The sequence below is a fragment of the Misgurnus anguillicaudatus genome, chromosome 13 (assembly GCF_027580225.2).
Source record: "Misgurnus anguillicaudatus chromosome 13, ASM2758022v2, whole genome shotgun sequence".
In the NCBI taxonomy this organism is placed as follows: Eukaryota; Metazoa; Chordata; class Actinopteri; order Cypriniformes; family Cobitidae; genus Misgurnus; species Misgurnus anguillicaudatus.
In genome coordinates, this window is record NC_073349.2 from 18,445,906 (window position 1) to 18,468,746 (window position 22,841).

The 22,841-nt window shown below is 38.0% G+C and overlaps 1 protein-coding gene across 1 annotated transcript in view; it reads left to right on the plus strand.

Annotated features, from left to right (window-relative positions):
• The window catches only part of c1qtnf12 (C1q and TNF related 12), a 33,073-nt gene extending 24,825 nt beyond the window's left edge, over nucleotides 1–8,248 (plus strand). Inside the window, exons 6-8 of the mRNA XM_073875272.1 lie at nucleotides 1,721–1,811; nucleotides 5,447–5,528; nucleotides 6,532–8,248. Coding sequence (XP_073731373.1) covers nucleotides 1,721–1,811; nucleotides 5,447–5,528; nucleotides 6,532–6,630 — 272 coding nt within the window. The 3' untranslated portion in view covers nucleotides 6,631–8,248. The remainder of the gene's footprint in view (nucleotides 1–1,720; nucleotides 1,812–5,446; nucleotides 5,529–6,531) is intronic.
• Nucleotides 8,249–22,841: the final 14,593 nt, after the last annotated feature.

Consider the following 22,841-nt stretch of genomic DNA (forward strand, 5'->3'; position numbering starts at 1 on the left):
CGTATTAACGATAAGGTACAGCTTAAGGTACAACTTAAGAACGACGTAGAGCTAAGAAGGTTTCGGGGAACGCAGCTTTTTGTGACATTGTTAAGATCTCATTTAAAACGCTAGACGTTGGATTATAGTTTTTTTAGGGGAAACATATGGAAGCAGGAGGCTTAATCAGTCTACATTTCATTTACTTGCTGTCTAAGAGTAACAATTCAGATAATAATACAATACCATTAAGTGATTTTTTAAAGCGTCCTTAACACACGTTGTTTCTGCGTATCTGATGTTAATCTGGAGTACCTATAGAGTAATATTACATCCTTCATATCTCCGAAGAGTCTTTATCAGATTTATAAAAGCCAGATTAGCTTTACCGATTCTTTACGATAACGTACGAAAAAATTCGGAAAGTGGAGTTACGAGCTGCGGGAGGAGCGAGTCATGAGTCAACTTACTGACTGGAAAGCTTATGATTTACTACATGTTCGTGTTGTTTATATAATATGCACTTACGTGCCTATTTCCAACATAACGCAGAAGTCTTACTTACCGCATGCAACTCATGACCCAGTTGGGACTTTTCATTGAAATCCAGCGTTAAACAAACACACACGCAAAACTCCACTGCTACCCCGGATAAACAAACTATATCAGTTGTTTCCATAATGATGGCTTTCTTCTCCTAACATCCAAAAACACACTTCTTCTTTTGTGCCATTGTTGAGTCTTAATATAAAACAAAGCTGTCGCGTGAAGTGATGCCTGAAACTTAGCATCCTCGATTCTCGCTCTCCCGCTGATTGACGGGTGGGCAGGGTTTTCCGGGGGAAGTGCCCATAAAAAGAAGTGATGCGTATATCTTACCCCTGAAACGTCAGCTTGACCCATAATTGAAAAAACTTTCCGAAACTCGCACGAACCCTGGCGAAGTGCATTTTTTGACACTTTGCATTGGTTTAGCATGAGGAAACAACTCTATAGATGTGTTAATAAGTCAGAATGCATGAAATATAATTGAACCCCTCCTTTAAGATAACCACAAAACATATAAAATACAAAAATTACGAACACTAAAGCATAAAACACATGAATTACGCAACATTTACTCCAACAGTAGATGGCACCATGCAATGAATGTACTTTAGACTTGGCATGTTCTCAACACATGGATTGCATTCTCCTATAACTCACATTCCCACTGATGCATTTGTTTTTTGAGATTTATGGTGTCTTGCACAATATCTCACAATTAAAAAAAAACTTGTACCATGCCTGAGAAAGCATGACCATGTTCCTGTTGGTTGATGGTCTTGAGGGACGGGATGGATGATCATGTTGACTTTATCCTCTCTTTAGAGGGAATGCTGATGTTGAGTTACAGTCATATGAGCCCCAGGGACCCTGAACACAAAACTCTCCTAAGCTGTGGCGCCACCATGCAACTCCGAGAAAGGGATTTGGCTCTCTGCAGTAGACTGTGGCAGAAAAAATTCAACATACCCAAACAAATTCACAAATCCACTGCAGACTTGTAGAAGAGACCAATATTTAGACGCGGCGGGAGGTCAAACATGACTGGCTCTGGCACTATGCGCCGTAGATACAAAACTCAAGACTTTGAAAACTGTATTCTTCTCAAGTCTTCTTAAAGAGGACATTCTTATATTACTTTCTGTGTGCATTGATTTGAGGATTTATCATCATCATCATCTTCTTTTTTTTGTAGACCACACTGAGGTGAAGAAAAGTAAGAACCAGCTGAGAGCCAGAGATAATGTGAGAGTTTTGATCTGCATTGAATCACTCTGCCACAGATATACGTAAGTTTCCTTTTAGTTTATAGAAAGGTTAAAGCTCCCATAACACATGCTGTTTCTGCATTTCTGATGTTAATCTGGAGTACCTATAGAGTAGTATTACATCCTTTATATCTCCGAAGAGTCTTTAGTTTAATCAGATTTATAAAAGAAAGATTAGCTTTACCGAATCTGTCCGATAACGTACGAAAAAATGAAGGAGGAGTTACGAACTGCGGGAGGAGCGAGTCACGAGTCATGCAACACTATACAACCCTGTTTAACTTATGATTCACTATATGTTCGTGTCATTTATATAATATGCACTATTTCCAACATAAGACAGAAGTCTTACTTGCCGCATGCAACTCATGACCCGGTTGGGACTTTTCAATGAAATCCAGCGTTAAACACACACACCCAGACAAAACTCCGCTGCTACCCCGGATAATAAATGATATCCATTGTTTCCATAAGGCTGGATTTCTTCTCCTTACATCCAAAAACACACTTCTTCTTTCGTGCCATTGTTGAGTTTTGAAATTAAACAAAGCTGTCGCGTGATATGATGTTTGTAAGTGCTAGCGTCTCCCGCTGATTGACAGGTGGGCGGGTTTTTTTCGATGGAGTGCCCATAAAAAGAAGTGATACGTATAGAAACCCCTGAAACGTCAGCTGGACCCGTAATCTACAAAAACTTTGCAAAACTTGTACGAACCCTGGCGAAGTGCATTTGGCACAGAAATACTCGCCCAACTGCTTTTTTGACACTTTGCCTACATTTAGCATGAGGACACAACTCTATAACTGTGTTAATAAGTCAGAATATATGAAATATTATACAACAGTTCTTTCTGGTTCTCGAATCTGATTGGCTAAGAGCTATGCGATATTGTGCTGATATCGGCACTGTAACCGCTTCACCTTTCGTATCATTCCGCCACCTAGTGAATGGAGGTCCTAAGCAGGCTCATCTCTGAATGGAAAAACACAGACGCGCTGTTTTGAATCACTCTCCGTGTATCTCATTAGTTTATTAGCTCATAAATCAGTCTGTTAATCCCCAATCGGAAGTTATTATTCCGTCAAAGATCAGCACTCTTGGATGTTACGTCAAAGTTAATGGGAGAAATGTCTTGTCACATCGTGTGGACAATTAACACTTGGAAAGAGGAATATAAACACTCGTTTTTTTTCTGGAGCTATATCTCTTATCAGAACGCGAAAACACCGTGAAACAGCAGGTAAGCACCGCAGCTTTTAAATGTGGACATTGATCATTTACTTTATTGTGACGTGACTATTAAAACATGTTATGAGATATCGCCACTGGTATAACGTTATTTATAAGCAGCATGCAAAAACATCTCTCTGACACTTATAAAAAAACGTTTTATATAGTACTGACAAGAACAAAGTTTAATAATAATAATTGAGTGCTCGTATCACGTTAAGAATAAATGAGAAAGCAATAGTAACGTTATACAAGTAGTTTTATTAACTTTTACCTCGCGCCAAAACAATAACAACACAAAAGACACTAAATATGAATAAAAAAACAAGTAATAGTTTGATCATTGATCATGACACCAAATACTGCTGATTTGATCTCATTTTGACCATCATAAACAAACAAGGCCAACATGAGAGCCAGGGAATCTCTGTCAGAGATGTAGCCCAGAGAGGGCGGTGGTCAGCGGGGCGAGTGAACACTGACGTCCGCTCATGCTTTGGTTCTCATTCGTACTGAATCTCACTAAGCAAACGTTCAAACAGGCGCTATCTTTACTAATCGACTGCAGAATTAAATATAATACATATACATTCTCGACTGAACTAATCTTAAAACTACACTTTGTGACCAAGAAACGGTAATATAAAGTAACGGCTTTTCCGTCCATTGAGTTGTTATGAGCTTCAAAGCAGCCGAAAGTTTTACCTGTCATTCTGGCCGCCCTCAAATCCGTGGCGGAAGAAGTAGTTCTCAAACAAAGAGGCTTTTAAAATAACTCCGTTGTTGTTTTCTAGTTTTCGTTTTTCAAACGTGTGCCGTCGAACTGTTGTATAAAAGCAATATTGGTCTCGGAGTCGTGTGATATAGCTCTGTATCATCACGGCTGTGATTGCCTCCGGCACTCGGCCTACGGCCTCGTGCCTCTGGCCTAATCACAGCCGTGATGATGTGGAGCTGTGTCACACTCCTACTCGAACGATATTGCTTAACTATTGAACCACCCCTTTAAAATTTTGACATCATTTTATGTTGCATTATTTAAAATCAGATTGGTTTCCTTTTTTCTGTTAAACATAAATTAAAACTAATTTAGTATTGTGATCTGATATAATTATTGTGTTTTCAACAAAAAAGTTCATTGGCCACTCAAACGTCTTGGTAGCGCTCTTTTTTTTGTTTTTTTTTGCCAGACAATGTCCGAAGATCTGACTCCAGGATTGTTCCTAGGAAAGTTATTATGATTATACAGTATTATGTATAATTAACCCCCAAGTCAACTGTTTATTAGAGACAAACACTCGATTTTGGACTCAGCATCCGCAGACCACATCCACATAAAATCATGACTCCAATATAAATTCATGACTCAAAGGAATACATTGCTTCAAATGAAAATGAGTATTTTTCTTGAGCTCCTTCATAAATTCTGAGCGTGTGGTTTTTATTTTAGTAGTTTAGGCGTGTGAGTGCATGTCATAAAAATCCTCTTTCACAAATCATGCAAAAATGATTTTACTTAAAAGAAATATACTATTAGAGGTACTGATGGTTGGGGAGTGAGAACTGAGGTTGAAATTCTGGATAAACTTTCTTTCAGTTTATGTTGGTTGTTAGTCCAGCATCTCATGGGCTATAAAGCATGTTGACTGTTCTAGTTTGTGTGGAACCAGCAAGGCATTTCCTGTGTTAAACTATAGAGCAGGCCTTTAAAAAATGTCCTCTCGCCTTCCGTCTGATCCCTATCACCCTGCTAACCTTTACTGGCCCACCTTTGACTCAATGGGTCCCTGCTGGTTTTAGCAACAGTACCAAAGGGTAATTCTTCATATTTATCACTGGATAAGATGGGTACTTCAGAATTTATATCTAATAAGAATTATATTGGAAGTAACTATGTGGCTATTAACTGGTGCTGATGCTGTGCCATCTTGATCTGGGTCAGAAAACCTGTGAAAACCCAGCTAAAGTGATTTACTGTTTTCTAAATAATGTAAAGAACATTCTGTAAAAAAAATTCATCTTGATATCTTCAATACTGACAGAGTAAGATCATGTCAAACTTCGATCTCAAAATGAGATCACATACATTGTATTGTGACAAAACTGTTTTGTTCTGTTCGTGCATTAAAGAAGACTCAAAGGGGCGGTTTCCTGGACAGGGATTAGACTAGTCCTATACTAAAATAAATTTAAGAGCTGTCCAAACTGAAAACAATTGCACTGACTATATCTTAAAATACATCAGTGCCCTTTGTTTTGCTTCAAAATGCACACAAGTAATGTTTTTAATAAGGCATGTTTGTTGAAACTAATTAAACTAAGGCCTAGTCCTGTCTTTAAGTATCCTCTGTCCGGGAAACCACCCCATAATGTATGATATTATTAAAAGTAATCATTAAATAAATATTCTTTGTACTTTGTGTACATCATTGGAAATGATTGTTGGTCTTGAAAGTAACAGCAAGATATTTACAGTGTATGTCCATGGGCTGCTCGAACTTCAGGTAAGCCTTAGGCAACCACCTACAGTACATAAAACATAGTTCAACATACTTTCAGTTAAATATTAAATACGTTTTTACTACTGTGCTATGTGATAAAAAAATACCAGTATATTCCAGTTTTTCATTTAAATTTCATTGCGACTTTAAGATTAAAATTGTAAAACACCATCACAAAGAAAGGTGGTGGTACCTTCAAAGGTTTATTTTTGTACCTTTATACGTATACAACACATTAAAGGGACTCTCCACTTGAAAATATGCTGATTTTCCAGCTCCCCTGGAGTTAAACATTTGATTTTTGCCGTTTTGAAATGCATTCAGCTGATCTCTGGGGCTGGCGGTGCTACTTTTGGCGTGGCTTGGCACGGTCCATTGAATCTGATTAGACCATTAGCATCACGCTATAAATAACCAAAGAGTTTCGATTTTTTTCTATTTAAAACTTGACTCTTCTGTAGTTACTATCGTGTGCTAAGACTGACTGAAAATTAAAGGTTGGGATTTTCTAGGCAGAAATGATATTACACAGCAGCCTACAATAGTTCCCTTAGTAACTTTCAATGGCAGGGGACTATTTTCAGGCACTGCGTAATATCTTGCCCCTCCTACAGCCATGTTACAGCAAAGTCCGTGATTATTATGCCAGAATGAGGGTATTGTCCCTAGCCATATCTGCCTAGAAAATCCCAACTTTTATTTTCTGTCGGTCTGAGTACACAATGTAACTACAGACAAGTAAAAAAAACGAAACTCTTTGGTTATTTTTGAGCGCGATGCTAATGGTCTAGATTCAATGGATTATGCTAAGCTATGCTAAAAGTGGTAGCGCCAGACCCCAAGATCAGCTTAATGGATTCCAAAACGGTAAAAATCAAATATTTAGCTCTGAGGGAGCTGGAAAATGAGTATATTTTCAAAAAAATGGAGTGACCCTTTAAAATGTTGTACCTTTTGGGATACACGCTGCAATTCACATTGTAATACAATGTTTTCTTTCTAATAGGCTGGGCAGTACACCTCCATATTTGTGGACAATGCAGCTGGAGCATCTATCACAATACAGAATGGTTCAGATTTCATGGGCATGTTGTTGGGGGTATAGCCTCGCTTATATCCTCGCCTATATCTGGCGAGCCACATAAGACTGCAATGCTGCTCTTTGGACTGTCACTCAGCATCATATCTCTTCATACGAGTGCTGTTGCCTGTTTAAACTTCATGAAAGAGCAATGGACATGAAAACCCACAAAGCTACTAGAGGCGAAAACAGTCGGATGCAATACTGAAAGACTTGACAGAGGACAGTGGATTCATATCTGCCTTGACTGTGCCATTTACAGTGAATTTTTTCTTGCGTCCTGTGTTTATACAGAATGGTACCAACCAGACCGTATTTTGTGATATACTTATATAGATATATATTATATTATATATTTTGATCCTGTATAGCTCAGTGGTAGAGCATTGCGTTATCAGCGCAAAAGATCATGGGTTCGAACCCATTGTGATAAAAAATGTATGTGTTGTAATGGAATTCAATGTAAGTCACTTTGGATAAAAGTGTCTGCCAAATGCATAAATGATATATAAGAGATTTTTGTACCTAGATATTGGTGCACCATGTCAGCGCCCTATTCCTAGTCAATAATGTTTATATACACAATTTGTTTTTATATATGGTGAAAGGTTTCATACACCCCAAGATGGGTTTATCTATGGGCTTAAAGGTCTAATATGTTTTGAAGGTGTAACACAAAACGCACACCTTCTATTGTGCATACGTGACTGTATTGTGTATTTCTAAATATCATAAGCTAGACAACGTTTTATTTACTATACAGATCCAAAAAGCGTGTTTGAGAGCCGTACTATTCATAAACAACAGATTTTCCATTACGTTTGGCCAAAAGAAGGAATCAAGCACTTGGAAAAAGAAACAAAGAAAGAAAACAATAAGCCCCGAGGATCAGTCTGTTTTTATGTCCAGTGGGTAAAACTCCCAGACAATAATGCTGATCCGAATGTGTGCTTGCAAAGCTACTATCATGATCCATTAGACATGTTAAGTTCCTGCTGAGTTTTCATTTTGTGTACTGTTAAATACATCATCTGTTTTTTTACATCTCAAACTTTTCTTTATTTCCCCAGCTTATTTTAAAAATGATTTCATCTTTAGGATGCACATATATTCGCATGTACAATTAAAAAAAATACAGATTATTTATGTTTAAATGTATCTGCCAATTAAAATAGATTTATTTTTTTTAAAACTAGTTTCTAGGCTTCCAATAGATCTCAATACAAGTGAATATAAATGAAGCAAGACAGCTTAAACCTTTGCTTTCCAGTATCTTGTATTGTGGTGTAATGGAAATAAACTGTATTCAATAAATATAAAGAATATCTATTTACCTGGGCCTACCTGCGGTTGACTCGAAATGAATTTAATGGGCTTTGAAATTCTGCTAGCATTTTAATTTTCTGCTCAATAAAGCAGGAAGGACAGAATTCCAATGCTTTTAGTTTTACTGTAACTGCACTGTAGCTGCAGTGCCTGGAAAATATTCCATGCAGTAGTGTGGAAAATGCTTCTTTGCATCATTTCCATTGTAAATAATCCAGAATAACTCAAATACCTTTGCATGCCAAATAGACTGATGGTGGCATGCCACCTGGGCACACTGGAAAGTAATTTTGAACATTTAAGTGTAATTTAATTGTGTCATCAAGTATCATTTAATATGCCACACTGATAAACAAGTCACTCACATCTTGTCTTCTACTTATATCTTATAGGTTTTTCTAAGAGTTTCAAGCCAACAGATAGTTATGTTTTCACACAGATCTTGGTGTTTTAAGAAATCTCTGTGTGATTTAATAGTGTTTCACACAAAAGCTTTATAAAATTATATTTAGGGGCCGTTTACACAACGTCTTTAACTGTAAACAGGAAAGTTTTTATGCGTTTAGATGTGTTTTATTTGTTTATGACAACAGCATTTTGGGATTCTGATACGCAATCTTTTGATGACAGGTTTTAAAGGTCAAGTTTTTGATAACCATTTCATCTCTGTGTAAACTATGTATCAAATCTGTGATAACGGCAGTGGTGAACACATATTTTGAAATTACGAACCACACACATGACGGGTTACGTACATGTTGTGACGAACTTCGCATCGTGCGCCCTCGAAAAAAGAAGTCACCAGTCGCCACTGGATAACAGTGACGTCATGAGCATGCATTAATTCAGCCTATAGGCATGCATGAATATAAACAAAACAACAATGGCGGCCTACGATTGTTTGTATCTATCGTTAAAGAATGCGCATGTTAGCACACAGTCTCATGTAGATGCATACAAACCGCACGAAGTGTGAAAACTCGTGCAATACATTTACGCCAAATTCCAATTTTGCATGCATATGATATGCCAGTCCTTCCTGTTCACTTAAAATGGCACATTTTTTGTGTCGTTTTATATACTGGTTTCTCAATTTTTTCTGTTTTTTAAACCATTTTTGCTTGGGTTTGGGGTTAGATTTGGGATTTGATTTAGGATGTTATTCAGGTTTCCCCATGTTTTTGTCTAATTTTAAGCCATGGTCACTTGGAGTTGGGATTAGGATTGGTAGCCTGACGTTGTCATACTAAATTCTAGTCAGAATTTGAGTCTGATACCGCTCCATTGAGCTATAATTATGAGGAGTGTCTCAACCGATAAATGCCTCTGCACTCAATTGGATAGACCTATGACCAATCAGAGCAATAGAGTGTGTGACGTATGTTGAAATTACGTCTTTGCAGCCTGACTGAACTGCTAGTTATTTCGCTACAATGACACTAACATTGTGATTATACTAAGTCTGAGTTAGCGAACGTTTACAACATTTCGTTTATATCACAACATTAAGTATTTACTAAGTCATACAGTAAGACTATCTCTTACCATTTGTACGTTAGGTGAACTTCATCCACGACGATACCCATGACGTTGGCTTGAAAATATTGGAGCCTAGCATGTCCCTCCACTTATTCGGGCTTCCGAAAAGAAGCTGGCAACGACCGCTAATTATATGCATCTCGTCATGCACGCCGAGTTGCGTCGCCGTGATACCCATTTCAGTTGCGACCAACTTTTGCTGAATCCCGTAGAAAGGACGGCAAAAACATCAACAAATGCCTTGCTCGCGTTTCTCTGTTTTTAAAATCAATGCTCTGTCGATATCTTTTAGAACAGACTCAATGTCAGAATCCACACATCTGGATTCTACAGCGGCAGCCATTTCGTTGTAAACAGATTCAACACACGCGCTCTTTGGTGACGTGGTTCATTACATTACTGTTGATTATCTGTCCATCATCGTATAAAGCCCGCCCTGACAATTTGATTGGTTCAACCAGCTCTAGCATAGTAGCTCCTCAACGTAGAAACCCCAGACCGATCTTCCCGTTCTCAAAATGTTGTGGGCGGGGCTAAGATTGGCTGGCACCCAGGCTAGGGGATTGGGTAAGGATGTAATTTTATGTTACGAAAAGTTGTTCTAACCCCAAACCTAAGCGACAATGATAAAAAATTTAGAAACCAATACATAAAAAGACAAAATATGGGCCGTATTAAAGAGCACCTATTTCATTGCTAAAAAACAATGTTATTTTGTGTATTTGGTATAATACAATGTGTTCGTCTTGATCTGAACTTGCCGTGTGAATCCTTTCTTGTCATTTATCGTATGAACAATTTTGCCCATGATCCAGGAACTTCTAGGAGCGTTTTCATCCACTATCAGTACAACATCTCCCAGCTGATAGTTCCGTGTCTTGGCCATCCACTTTTGGCGTCCTTGTAGTAGAGGTAGATATTCGCCAATCCATCTTTTCCAAAATTGGTCGGCCAAATACTGAATTTGACGCCATCTTCGACGGGCATATAAATCTTCCTTTTCAAACCATCCAGGTGGTAGTGTAAACTTTGGTTTTAGAAGCAGGAGATGATTAGGTGTTAAAGCTTCCAAGTCGTTAGGATCCAAAGATGATCTGGTTATGGGCCGGTTGTTAAGTATGGACTCCACTTCGCAAAGGAAAGTATGAAGACCTTCTTCATTCAAACTTTGACCTCGAAGGATGGAGTTCAGTATTTTCTTTATTGATCTGATGAGCCTTTCCCAGATCCCTCCGTGGTGTGAACCGGCAGGAGGATTGAAAGTCCATTTAATCTTCTTCTGTAGAAGAACATTGTTTATCTGGTTGTGGTTCCAACTTTGTATTGCCTCTTTTAATTCACGATCAGCCCCGACAAAGTTTGTTCCATTATCCGAACGAATTTCAGCAACTTGTCCTCGTCGAGCTATAAAACGTCTGAGTGCGTGAATGAATGAGTCGGTGTCCAGTGATGCTACCATTTCAATGTGAACGGCTCTGATGGTCAAGCAAGTGAAGATGACTCCGTAGCACTTTAGAGCGGTTCTTCCTCGCTTTATTTCAAAAGGACCAAAACAATCCAATCCAACATAGGTAAAGGGTGGTTTGTCTGGTGAGACTCGATCATGAGGCAGATCAGCCATCTGTTGATGACCTGCAATTGCGTTGAACCTTTTACACACTACACATTTGGACAGAAGCGTTCTTATGGCTACGCTAGCTCCAAGGATCCAATATCGCTGTCGAAGAGTCGCCAACATAAAGTTCCGTCCACCATGTCCTACTTCTTCATGAATTTGTCGCAGGATTAGGTTAGAAATGTGTAAGTCTTTTGCCAGTATCATTGGGTGTTTAGAGTGTTCAGGAATCAATGCATTATCAAGGCGTCCGCCAACCTTGATGATATCAGACTGAAGTATTGGATTAAGACTGTAGAGGGGACTATTACGCTTGACTACTCCACACGTACGTAGACTCTTTAATTCCTCTGGAAACCTCTTTCTCTGAGAAAGTCGGATGATTTCCATTTCGGCCATTTCCAATTCTTCCAACGAAAGTAAGTCCTTACGAACTGTGGGTTCAAACTTCTGCATTTCCTGATTAACAATCATCTCTTGTTCATGTAGGTCTTTATCAGAGCAGATAAGCTCAGCCTGCAGTTGTTTCCTTTTCTTACTTCGTTCCAACAAGATGTGTTTCAAACGAAGGATCCAAGCTATGGCTTTCTTTAGTCGAATCCAAGAGGAGAAGTAAACAAAGAGACGTGATATGGAGTCAGAATTTTCATTGACTTCTGTCACGTTTACCAAAGCACTCCTTTTAATCTCAGGATCGTGAGACAATATTGCGTCCTTTTGGGTGGGGTCCACTGGCCACTCCTCTTGTGGCTGAACGAGAAATTTAGGACCAGAAATCCACATCTCATTCTTCAAAAATGAATCGACCTTCACTCCTCTAGATGCCAAATCTGCTGGGTTGTTTGACGAATTCACATACCTCCATTGTGTTACATCAGAGACCTTCAGGATTTCGGACACTCTATTAGCCACAAAGCACTTAAATCTTGAGGTCCTATTTCGAAGATATTTAAGTACTGAAGTGCTGTCAGTCCAAAAAATAGAGTTCTGAAAGGGCATATTGAGCTCTTTTGTCCAGATCTTGTCGATACGGCTTGCAAGAGTGGCAGCTGTAAGTTCCAGGCGAGGGATTGTGATGGATCTTAATGGTGTAACTCTTGCCTTACTTACCAGCAGGGTAGAATATGCCAGTTGTTGGTCATTATAGAGCAGCAGATAGGATACCACACCATATCCTTGCTCGCTTGCATCTGAAAAATGATGCATTTGAGCAGAAATAACTTCTCCAAACCCATCAGGCTTCAGACATCTTCTGACCTTAAAACTCTCCAAGTGATGCAGATCATCCAGCCAGTTCATCCAACGCTGAACATACACTGAAGGAATATCATTGTCCCATCCAATTCCTTCTCTACACAAATCTTGCAGTATCCTTTTGGCAGACAGGATCACAGGTGACAAGAACCCCAGAGGATCGTAGATCGAACTAACCACTGAGAGAATCCCTCTCCTGGTAAGAGGCCTATCCTTCACTACCACTTTAAATTGAAAGGCATCCGATTGAGCACACCATTGCACTCCCAAAGCTCTTTCCGGTGGCAAAGTGTCACAATCCAGATCCAAATCCTTTACCTTTTTCTCTCTGTCTCCCTCAGGCACAGCACCCAATACAGCACGGCTGTTGCTCATCCATTTTGTCAAACGAAACCCTCCTTTAGCACACATTCCAGTAAGATCCTTGTACAGCTGCACAGCATCTGATTCGGAAGGTACAAAAACAAGGCAATCATCCACATAGAAATTATTGAAAACAACATCCGTCGTCTTAGAGTCAAATAGATGCTTTTGATCCATTGCGCATTTCCTCAATGCAAAACTCGAGCAACTTGGTGATGACGTAGCCCCAAATAAATGAACCACCATTCGGTACTCCTCTAGACTGCTGTTTACATTACCTTCTGGCCACCACAGGAATCTCAAGAAATCACAGTCATCTGGATGAACTCTGACTTGGTGGAACATAGCTTCGATGTCGGCCATCAGGGCAACAGATTCCAGTCTAAACCGTGCAAGTACACTCACCAAAGAACTGGTTAAGTCTGGACCTTGTAGAAGCTTGCTATTCAGTGATGTACCCTGATAAGAAGATGCACAATCGAACACAACCCGGATCTTATGTTTTTTAAGATGGTATACACCGTGATGGGGTAAATACCACAGACGTCCATCACGTCTCTCCAGTTCGGCCGCAGGTACCTTTTCCCTTACGTATCACATCCTCCATAAAGGTGTTGTAATCTGCATGAAATGAAGGGTTCACTTTAAACTTCTTTTGAAGAGTTAAAGCACATTGTTCAGCGATTTTCCTATTCATAGGCATAACTACATTGGCATCTCTGAATGGTAGACCGATGTAATAATGACCATTTTTCAGTACTGCTGAATTGGACACAAAATCCAAAAACTGCTGATCTTCTTTAGATGCTTCTACCATTTCTTCATGAGCAGTCTCTGGAAAATCGGCCTTAAATTGCTGCTTCCACAATTCTTCCAACTTCATTACTGCAATCCTATTCACAGTCACGGGAAGTTGGTTGACAGCATCATCTCCATTCATGCCTACTCCTTTAAGCGGTCCGTTGACAGTCCATCCAAACAGGGTCCTTACAGCATATGGGCCATTGTTTTGACTGCGTATGATCTCCCAGGGCTCCAATGCTTCTGGAACATTAGCTCCAATCAAAAGCTCAATCCCAGCATTAATCAAAGGTAAGCAGATATGACTCAGATAAGGCCAACATTTAAGATCATTATGTGAGGCAATGTTTGCTGTGGTCACAGGCATGGTCTTCTGTGTATACACTTCAGGCAATGTACAGTAGTATTCTTGAGTTAACCCTGAAACCTCCAGGTCCTTTAGAACGTAGCTCCCAACCGATTTATCTTGACTCATAGTTCTGAGAAGAATGTTAACTTTCTTTCCAGGGAGGTTGAGCTTGTTCATCAAACTTTCTGTACAGAAAGAAGCGGAACTTCCTGGATCAAGAAAAGCATATGTTATCACCACACTGTTTCCCTTTTTAGATTTAACACACACTGGAACGATAGATAACGCACAGTTGTCAGTACCAGCCCCAGTAAGACCACTAGTTTGGAGGGAAACCAACGTGGTTTATGGTTAAAAACACATTATTTTCCACATACCCTACATTTTTGTAGCTCCAGATTTCATTCTCTTCCTGAAACGCACAGATTTAAAAAACGCTCTGTGTCCCTGATTGGCCAGCTAATCTGTACGTTGTGATTGGTCTGAATACCTCTGACATGAGCAGGAAATGTGACGCTCCTTACCATATTTGAAAGATTCGGTTGCTAACAGGAGTTAACTTACAGGCTGTGGGAGGAATTATGATAATGTTGATCTTGTCTACATCACCAATCCCAGGAAGTAAACAGTTGCCCACCATCCGTGTGTTTGTTGTAGTCCAAGAAAAGAGATTTACGTTGGAGATGATAACTCGCGTCATGGTTTACTTATGGGTATATATTGTTTGCATATCGTAAACATGTACTAATACACACTTGCACACCAAAAAAAATGTAAAAACATGAATCTGACAATAGGCGCTCTTTAAGTGAACAGGAAGGACTGGCGTATTGGAATTTGGCATATGTATTGCACGAGTTTTCGCACTTTTGGCCTGGCACGCATAATACAGCAGATCTTTTAGGCAGCGTTGTTGTGTGTGCACAAAATTAGTCAAAATTGTTGTTGTGTAAACATAGCATTGATTTTCATCCTCATGTTTGCGTTTCGGTGGATATATTAGGCAAGTTCTGCTACTGTCTTCACTTCTCTTACGACCACTAAGGTCAGCTTTCATTTTGAGCCAATACCACAGCTTGTGTAGTGCAACGTTCTGCAGTCTTGTTGTCAGGCGGTTGTAAAACCATCAGCTGTAAAGTCTGATTCACACCACAGGCAGCACATATTTATTTCAGCACTCGTATTGATAGGTTACAGCATACACACTGTCCGCCTAAACAGCACCATGTCTAGTAAATCTGACTGAAAACAGACGATTGCACAGTTTGTATCTACACGTTGTGGTTTAAGTGCTGTTCTTGAACATGAATTAGATTTCATGACAATCAAGTTTGTAATACTGATACCAGCAGTTTGCCCCTTACTGAAATGAAATGAAATGTTGGGCTTAATTAAAAATATTATGTCAACAGGTTCCACACAATTTGTTTAAGTAATCTCAACAAACAATAATTGAGTTCATAATTCAAAAGAAGTTTAAGTAAACTTAACAAACCTTAGTAGAGTCAACAAATACAAATTGAGTTAATTTTACATGAAAAATGTCATTAATGATGACAAAAATTTTTTAATAATGCATTTTATAAACCCTTTTAATTAAAATTTAAGTCCATAACACCGAATCAATCAACCAAAGTGCATCTGCTCAATACAACTCATTATACACCTTTTTTATCAAACACATCACAAACATATTTGAAATGCAATGTTACATTCCAAACCACTTGTTTGTTTTGTTCTAAAATATATCAGAACAAGTTCTTTGACTCATATTTGGCCACTTATTATTCGCGTACCTATCTAATGGTGCTACACTTCTGCAAGAGGGTGCCAGAACAACAATTACCCATAATACACTGCAGAATCCTCAGCCAATGAGATGCAAGTCTGTCTTGGTTTTATTAATCTGTTACTTTTATCTAACAATGTTATGTTGGCTGAACAAATAATCTTTAAGTAAAGCTGACAAGACACATTTTTTGTTGAATGAAGTTGATTAAATTAAGTTCACATTGTTAAATTGAGTTTTTTTTAAGTTATCACAACATGAAAGAATTGAGTAAAATTGGCAACCGTGAAAGTTCATTTTTTGAGTACTTTTATCTGCTGCTTTAATATGCAGATTTAATATCCAAAATAGAACTTAATATTAATAATGAATAAAGAACAGATTGAGCACTGTACGAGAATCGTCTGTAACAGTTTGACTAAATTAAGCCCTTATTATGTGAAAAATGTACACATAAAAGACCTCAAACACTTGTGACAATTTTGCACCACTTTTCGCCTCGCACTTAGGGGTAATAATTGAAACGTGAGTGGTAGTAACACAGCATCTGCAGGTAATCTGTTTCAGCTGTTAGCCTGTACACACACAGAAGCTATATCATGTCTAAACTTAACTGTCTAAAATTATAATAATTTATTATAATCTAAATATATATTTGGATAATTTAACAGCTCTGCTCATGTTTGGAAAATGTTTTTACATTTTTACAAAGCTGTACTGTTATGTGCATGTAAACACTCGCTGTATGCATAAAACACCTTACATTTACAAATGTTGTTTATTTCTTTTCATGGATGTTTAATGTGTGAAAATGAGTTATGTTCTAGACATCATTTTCAGACAAGCTGCTTTTCAGTGAAAACATGGATCGCTAAACTCCTTCATAGTTGTGTTGAGGATTTATTCTGTGGTTATTGGAACATGTGGTTTGAAAAACTAACTATGCTTTGCCTGGCATATAAACTCTTGGCACATGGGCTGCATGGCCATTTTCTTAAAATAACATTAATTGGAGCACCGAAACATGTGGTTAGGTACACTAATATTATAGTACATTTTTAGCACGTAGATATAACTCATCAACTCTTTTTCGACACTTATACATTTTAAAAATGGCCCTAAAGGTCTTTTGCGTTCTTGTTCAATTTTGCATATATTTCATACACATGTATTTCATACAACAGCATTGTCACTTGCTTTCTTATTTAAATATTTCTTTTCAAACTATTTAATTTTAATAATATTACATTTTTTCCTTACAAAAATGTTATATATTTTTTGTTCAGAATGGAATTTGATCATATGTAACTCAGAAGCCACTGCAGGTGTTTAAAAACCCATTTACCCCATACAAATGATTCTATTAATATTATTAACTCTAAAAATGAAGAATTTAGCACAATGCAAAGAGCTTTGTCTTGATTGCTATTATGTTGTTGTTTTAAATGTTTAATGACAGCTATGCGAGCATGCTTCAACTCATGCGCTGTCCTAGTGTGGAGCATTCAGAGGCTGCCAAGGTGGTTGCGAAACTGCCTTGCACCACAAACTCTCTGACAGGAATTTCCCATTGCCCCATTATCAGCATCAGACAAGCTGAGTGATCCCAATTACCTCTTGCCCAAATGCTAAGAGCAACTCTTTTTTTTTCAGAGAGGAGACTGAACGTTTATGAATGGTTCCATTGTGAATGTGCAAGTTTCCTTGTTCGCTCAGCACTGTATAAACAATCGGAGCATATGTCTTTAGTCTATGGGTTTAACAGAGTTTTAATTAATGGATTCCTCATTCCCAACAACCGGACAGGTAGAAAGATAACAGCTTGGATTATCTGCTGAGATAAATTGAAGCTGTAGTTACACACTAAGTCCTGACCCATAACTGACATGCTTTTCATAAATCAGTGCTGTCATTGTTGTACAGTAAAATATTGTACTTTTTCTTAAGGAGGTGAACAGGTAGAAAGAGGTGGACTATGATAGTTTTAATGAAATAATTGACTTTTGAGATTTTAGGATTTTAAGGATACCTCAACTTTGCAATACATTTGTGATGCCAGGGCTAATTGCATTTTTTAGCCTAGTGTATATTTTTAGTAGATAAACCACTACAGAAATGATGTTGTTTGGCTATGGGGTAACTTGTCACAAGGGGAACCTGCTGTATATTCAGGCTTCCCACATCTTAGTTAACTTTAAATTCAAGGACCTTTCAAGGACTTTCCAGGTCCAATACCCTTCAAATTCAAGAACTAAATGTGGGGACACATTTCAAGTGAGAGCAAGATTACATCGTGTTACCTTTTAAGATACATTGTTACAATTCCCTTTCAAGGGAACTCACGCTGCGTCACTGCGGTAACACTTTAGGGACGCGCCCTCCAAGTGCGTCTGAATGTGTATATCAAATTCAACCAATGGGGCTTAACGACAAAGTCAGGGTGACGTGGGATCCAGGAAGTATATCGTTATCTGAAATATTGCCAAAGACGGCGTTACAGGGATGCAGGAAATATGGCAAGGGAGACGCAGGGTCTCGTTCCCTTTTCAGGGAACAACAGTTACATTCGTAACCAGAGACGTTTTCATGTGTCAAACACAACTATGCAAAAAAGCATTTTGGTATGAATCAACATTCGCATACAGAAGATATAAGCATTTAAAGTGAACAGTTTAGCACGTTTGCTTAAAAAGCTAGATTTTTATGATATTATCCTACACTACACAGGGAATAATATGGATTTTTTTCCATAAAACTTCTTGCATAAAATAGATTCAAGCACTTTCAATGACCTGTATCTATGTATGTTTATTTTCAAAAACTTCCCAGGGCCTTAAATTTCCCCCCCAGATTCACAAACTTTCAAGAATTTTAAGGACCAGTGGGAACCCTGTAATTCAAAACCATCTTTCACAATTTATCTGTATTAATTTTTTTAATAGGCTATTTAATGGCCTTATAACCCAAACTCAAATAATAAAACTGAAACTGCAAAATCTGAATATAACACAAACAAATATTTTACAAATATTGGATTCGGTAGATCTTTGAAAGCAGTATAAATGTCCACTCTTAAACAAACAAAGCCTGTATGCACTTGAACTAAATTAAAAACATACAGGAATAGAGATTTTGTGACAACTTCCTACGTGACAACTAACCCCAGTCCCCAAATATGCTGCATACATACACTACTATTATGAGAGTTGACGTCTGAGATGTGTGACCCAATGACCATACTCTATTTCTGAAATAAGACACAAAATATTATACCTGGACATTATACAAGACCATGGCAGTGGACTTTGCTTTTGGAATGAGTTGTGGTTCTCTACTATTGCTCCAAATTTCCTATTTGTCAGCATTTCCAAACAAGGCCACCTGTAGAGAGCGGAGCAGACAGAGAGACTCTCTCCCTGGGCGACGCTGAGTCCCTGTATATTATGTTTTGTGCATGCTTAGAATTTTTTCATGGCAACCCGAGTTACTCTAAACAGCTCTGTTCAGCCCCGGTCTCACTGATACCAGTCACCACCAAACATCACTGTTACTATGGGAACAGCTCACTCCTGTCTCTTTATTCTGTCCATTGGATGAAAGATCGGATGAAGAGAAAGCTAAACTTAAAAAACCACAAACGTGCTTATTTAATTTATTTTTCATTTTATATAGCACATCGTGGTTCAACTTGGAAATGTGTTCATTGTTATTAACATTATTTTTAGACAAAGAAAAATGCTGGGTTGTTTTAACCCATGGTTGAGTAAAACATGAACAAACCCAACCGTTGAGTTAAATTTACCTAGAAAATATCAATATTTTACCCAACCATGGGTTGAAACAACCCAGTTAATTTAAACCCAACATTTGGGTTTGTCAATATTAAAAGGGATAGTTCATCTAAAAATTTTAATTTTTTCATAATTTCCTCACATTGTTCTAAAAAAGTTATTTTTGTAATTTCATAATAAGCACCACTGAATCCACGCAAAGGTTAAGGTCTAATAGAAAGTAAAGGGCATCAAGACTCCATGGTCATCGCATCATAGCACCTGTCATATTAATAATATCTATATCTATAGATTCGTCTCTCATATATATCTTTAGGTTTGTGCATATATTCATACCTGTTCATTTTACATACTGCTATTTTTAATGTACTGTATGCAAAAATACATAATACACTGCATACTATGGGCCCTATTTTAACGATCTAAGCGCATTGTCTAAACCGCACAGCGCAACGTCTAAATGGGCGTGTCCGAATCCACTTTTGCTAATTTAACGACGGGAAAAATGTTTTGTGCGCCATTTTGGGTTGGTCCTATTTTTTTAATGATTAATGTGAGTATTTTGGGCAATAAACCAATGAGAGTCTCAGCTCTCATCCCCTTTAAAAGTCAGTTGCGCTGGCGCTATGTTTAATTCCTATTAAAGGGGACAGAGAATGAAAAACCATTTTTACCTTGTCTTTGTTGAATAATGGTAGTCTAGCCGCATTCACAAACATACAAAAAGTTCTAGACATTCTAAACATCTCAGTCTCATAGAAATTCCTCTTTTAGAAATGTCAGCTAGAAAACAGCCCAATCTGAAAAACTGAATGCTTATGACATCACAGGCATCTCCCTGCCCCAGGTTTTTGTTGGTCAATAGTGTAGTCTATTTTAGTTGCCTCAAAATAGCAACGCACCAACAATGTGCCTGAACACACCTCGTTTTCAGACCAGAACGCCCATGGGCGCAAATGCATTTGCTATTTAAACAACGCAGCGCTAAACGTGAAAATTATAATTGCGTGGCAACTAGTGAAAGACACTTGCGTCGCGCATTGCTGATTTAAAAACAAGATTCTGTCTATCAAGACTTAATCTGTTGTTATCTTCTAGGCATTTTATTATTAACACCAACTTTAAATTGCCCATATTTTAAAACTGTGGTGAGCATTAAGTTCAAAGCTATAGTGAGTGGCAAATTTCTGCAAATGTTTATATTCCAAAATCAATATAAACTAAAAAAAACATGCATACCATGAAATATACTGTTACCGTGAAATAAAATGACTCACACTCATTTTTGGTCATACTGCCCACCCCAAAATCTGTATCTACATCTGATACACATACAGAGAGCTACGAAAATAAGTTGCTCTGAGAAACAGCCAGTTAAAGCAGAGCTCAACATTATTATTCATGACTCTTTCAAATAAGGTAATAATAAACCATTTCATTCTAGGGACAAATCCTAGGGTTGTAAATAGACATGTAAAAACATCTCCGGATAATTTTTGCACTTAATAAAGTCATGTAGGCTACCTTCTATGTAGATATCAGAGAACAATGTAACATTGTATCATGCATTCTTTGGCACCTTTAATTCACAAAATGAAGTATATTGTCTCCCAAAAATGTGTCCTTTTTTGTCCATAACGCATACATGTTTCCATATGTCATAAATGTAGGAAGACAGAACCCAATTGGAGACTCAGGTGAACACTAAACAGGTCTATTGAACAAAAAACAAAACAAAACAGAAAACCTACGAGGGGGTAAACAAGGCAATAAACAGAAAGACTTGCATGGTAACACTAAACTAGACAAAATAGACTAGAATTAACTTACTAGACTTTATGGGGCGGTTTCCCGGACAGGGATTAGCTTAATCCGGGACTAGGCCTTGGTTTAATTAGGAAAAATAACTAGTTTTAACAAACATGCTTTACTAAAAACATTACCTGTGTGCATTTTGAGGCAAAACCAAGGGCACTGGTGTATTTTAAGATATGTCAGTTCAAGTTGTTTTCAGTTTGGACAGCTCTTAAAAATGTTTTAGTCTAGGACTAGTCTAATCCCTGTCCGGGAAACCGCCCCTATATGACTTGACTTAACTTGATTAGGAACAAACACTCCATATAAACAGGCGATCAAGCACAGTACAGCAAACACAAGGGCATTAAAGGAACAGTATGTAAGAAATTTATATTAATTAATCATAAAATGGCCCTGATATGTCACTAGAAATCATTTTCATTTCAAATACTTATTTGTTGTTACTCACAACAGTGGTCCGGCCAGGATATGGTCATTTAAAAAGTTGAGTTGTAGCCCTCAACTGATGTTTATATTGTCACGTTGTGTATTGGCCACCAGTTGTGTGATTGCAGTACCAGTTTTAGCCACAAGTTTTGTGATTGCAATACCAGTTTTGTCACAATCCTACATACCGTTCCTTTAAATAACGGAGCAAATCAAGAGGGGAACAGGTGACATGAATCAAACAATCCCTTATGAACATTAACCATGGTTTTACTACAGTTAAAACCAAAAAACCATAGTTACTGTTGGAAAACCATGGTAACCACAAAATAACCATGGTTTTGACAACTATGGTTTTCAAAAAGCATAGTTAAACCATGGTTAGTGTAATAAAACCATAGTTTACCACAATAAAACCATAGTTAGTTTTCATAAGGGATAACAAGGTGATTAAAGAGGAGACAAGGGGGCGGGGTCAGGAGACAAAACATTTTTATAAAAACCCCTGCCAGGGTGAGGATTTTAACTCTTTCCCTGCCAGCGTTTTAAAAAAGTTGCCAGCCAGCGCCAGCATTTTTCATGATTTTCACAAAAGTTTAATGCCTTCCAGAAAATGTTCTTCTTTAAATATATAAACAAACAATATATCAGATGACAGAACAGACCCTCTGCTTTCAAACAAAAAGGTTTCATCCTACCTTCATTAGTTCTCTTGTAATCACCTCTCAAACATGGGTAGGTTTCTGCAAAAACACCCAATTTTGAGCAAAAAGCTGAGATAATTCCATTTTTACGTAGGACTTTTGATAGAGATCAGATGCAGAGCGATCTTTAAAACATACAGGGAGTTCTTTCTCTTTCACGTGAGGTGCTACTTCCGGGTTGTATAAGTTGCGGAAGTGCGCCACCTGGTGGATAATAGCGGTATTGCGGAAAGACGGAAAATCTCGTCATTGGCGGGGAAGCGTTTTCTCTTAATTGACGAGATATCTCGTCAATGGCGGCAAAAGAGTTAAAGGGGCCATGGCACAAGACTTTTTAAAGATGTCAAATAAGTCTTTGGTGTCTCCAGAGCACATATGTGAAGTTTTAGCTCAAAATACCATATAAATAACTTATTATAGCATGTTAAAATTGCCACTTTGTAGGTGTGTGCAAAAATGT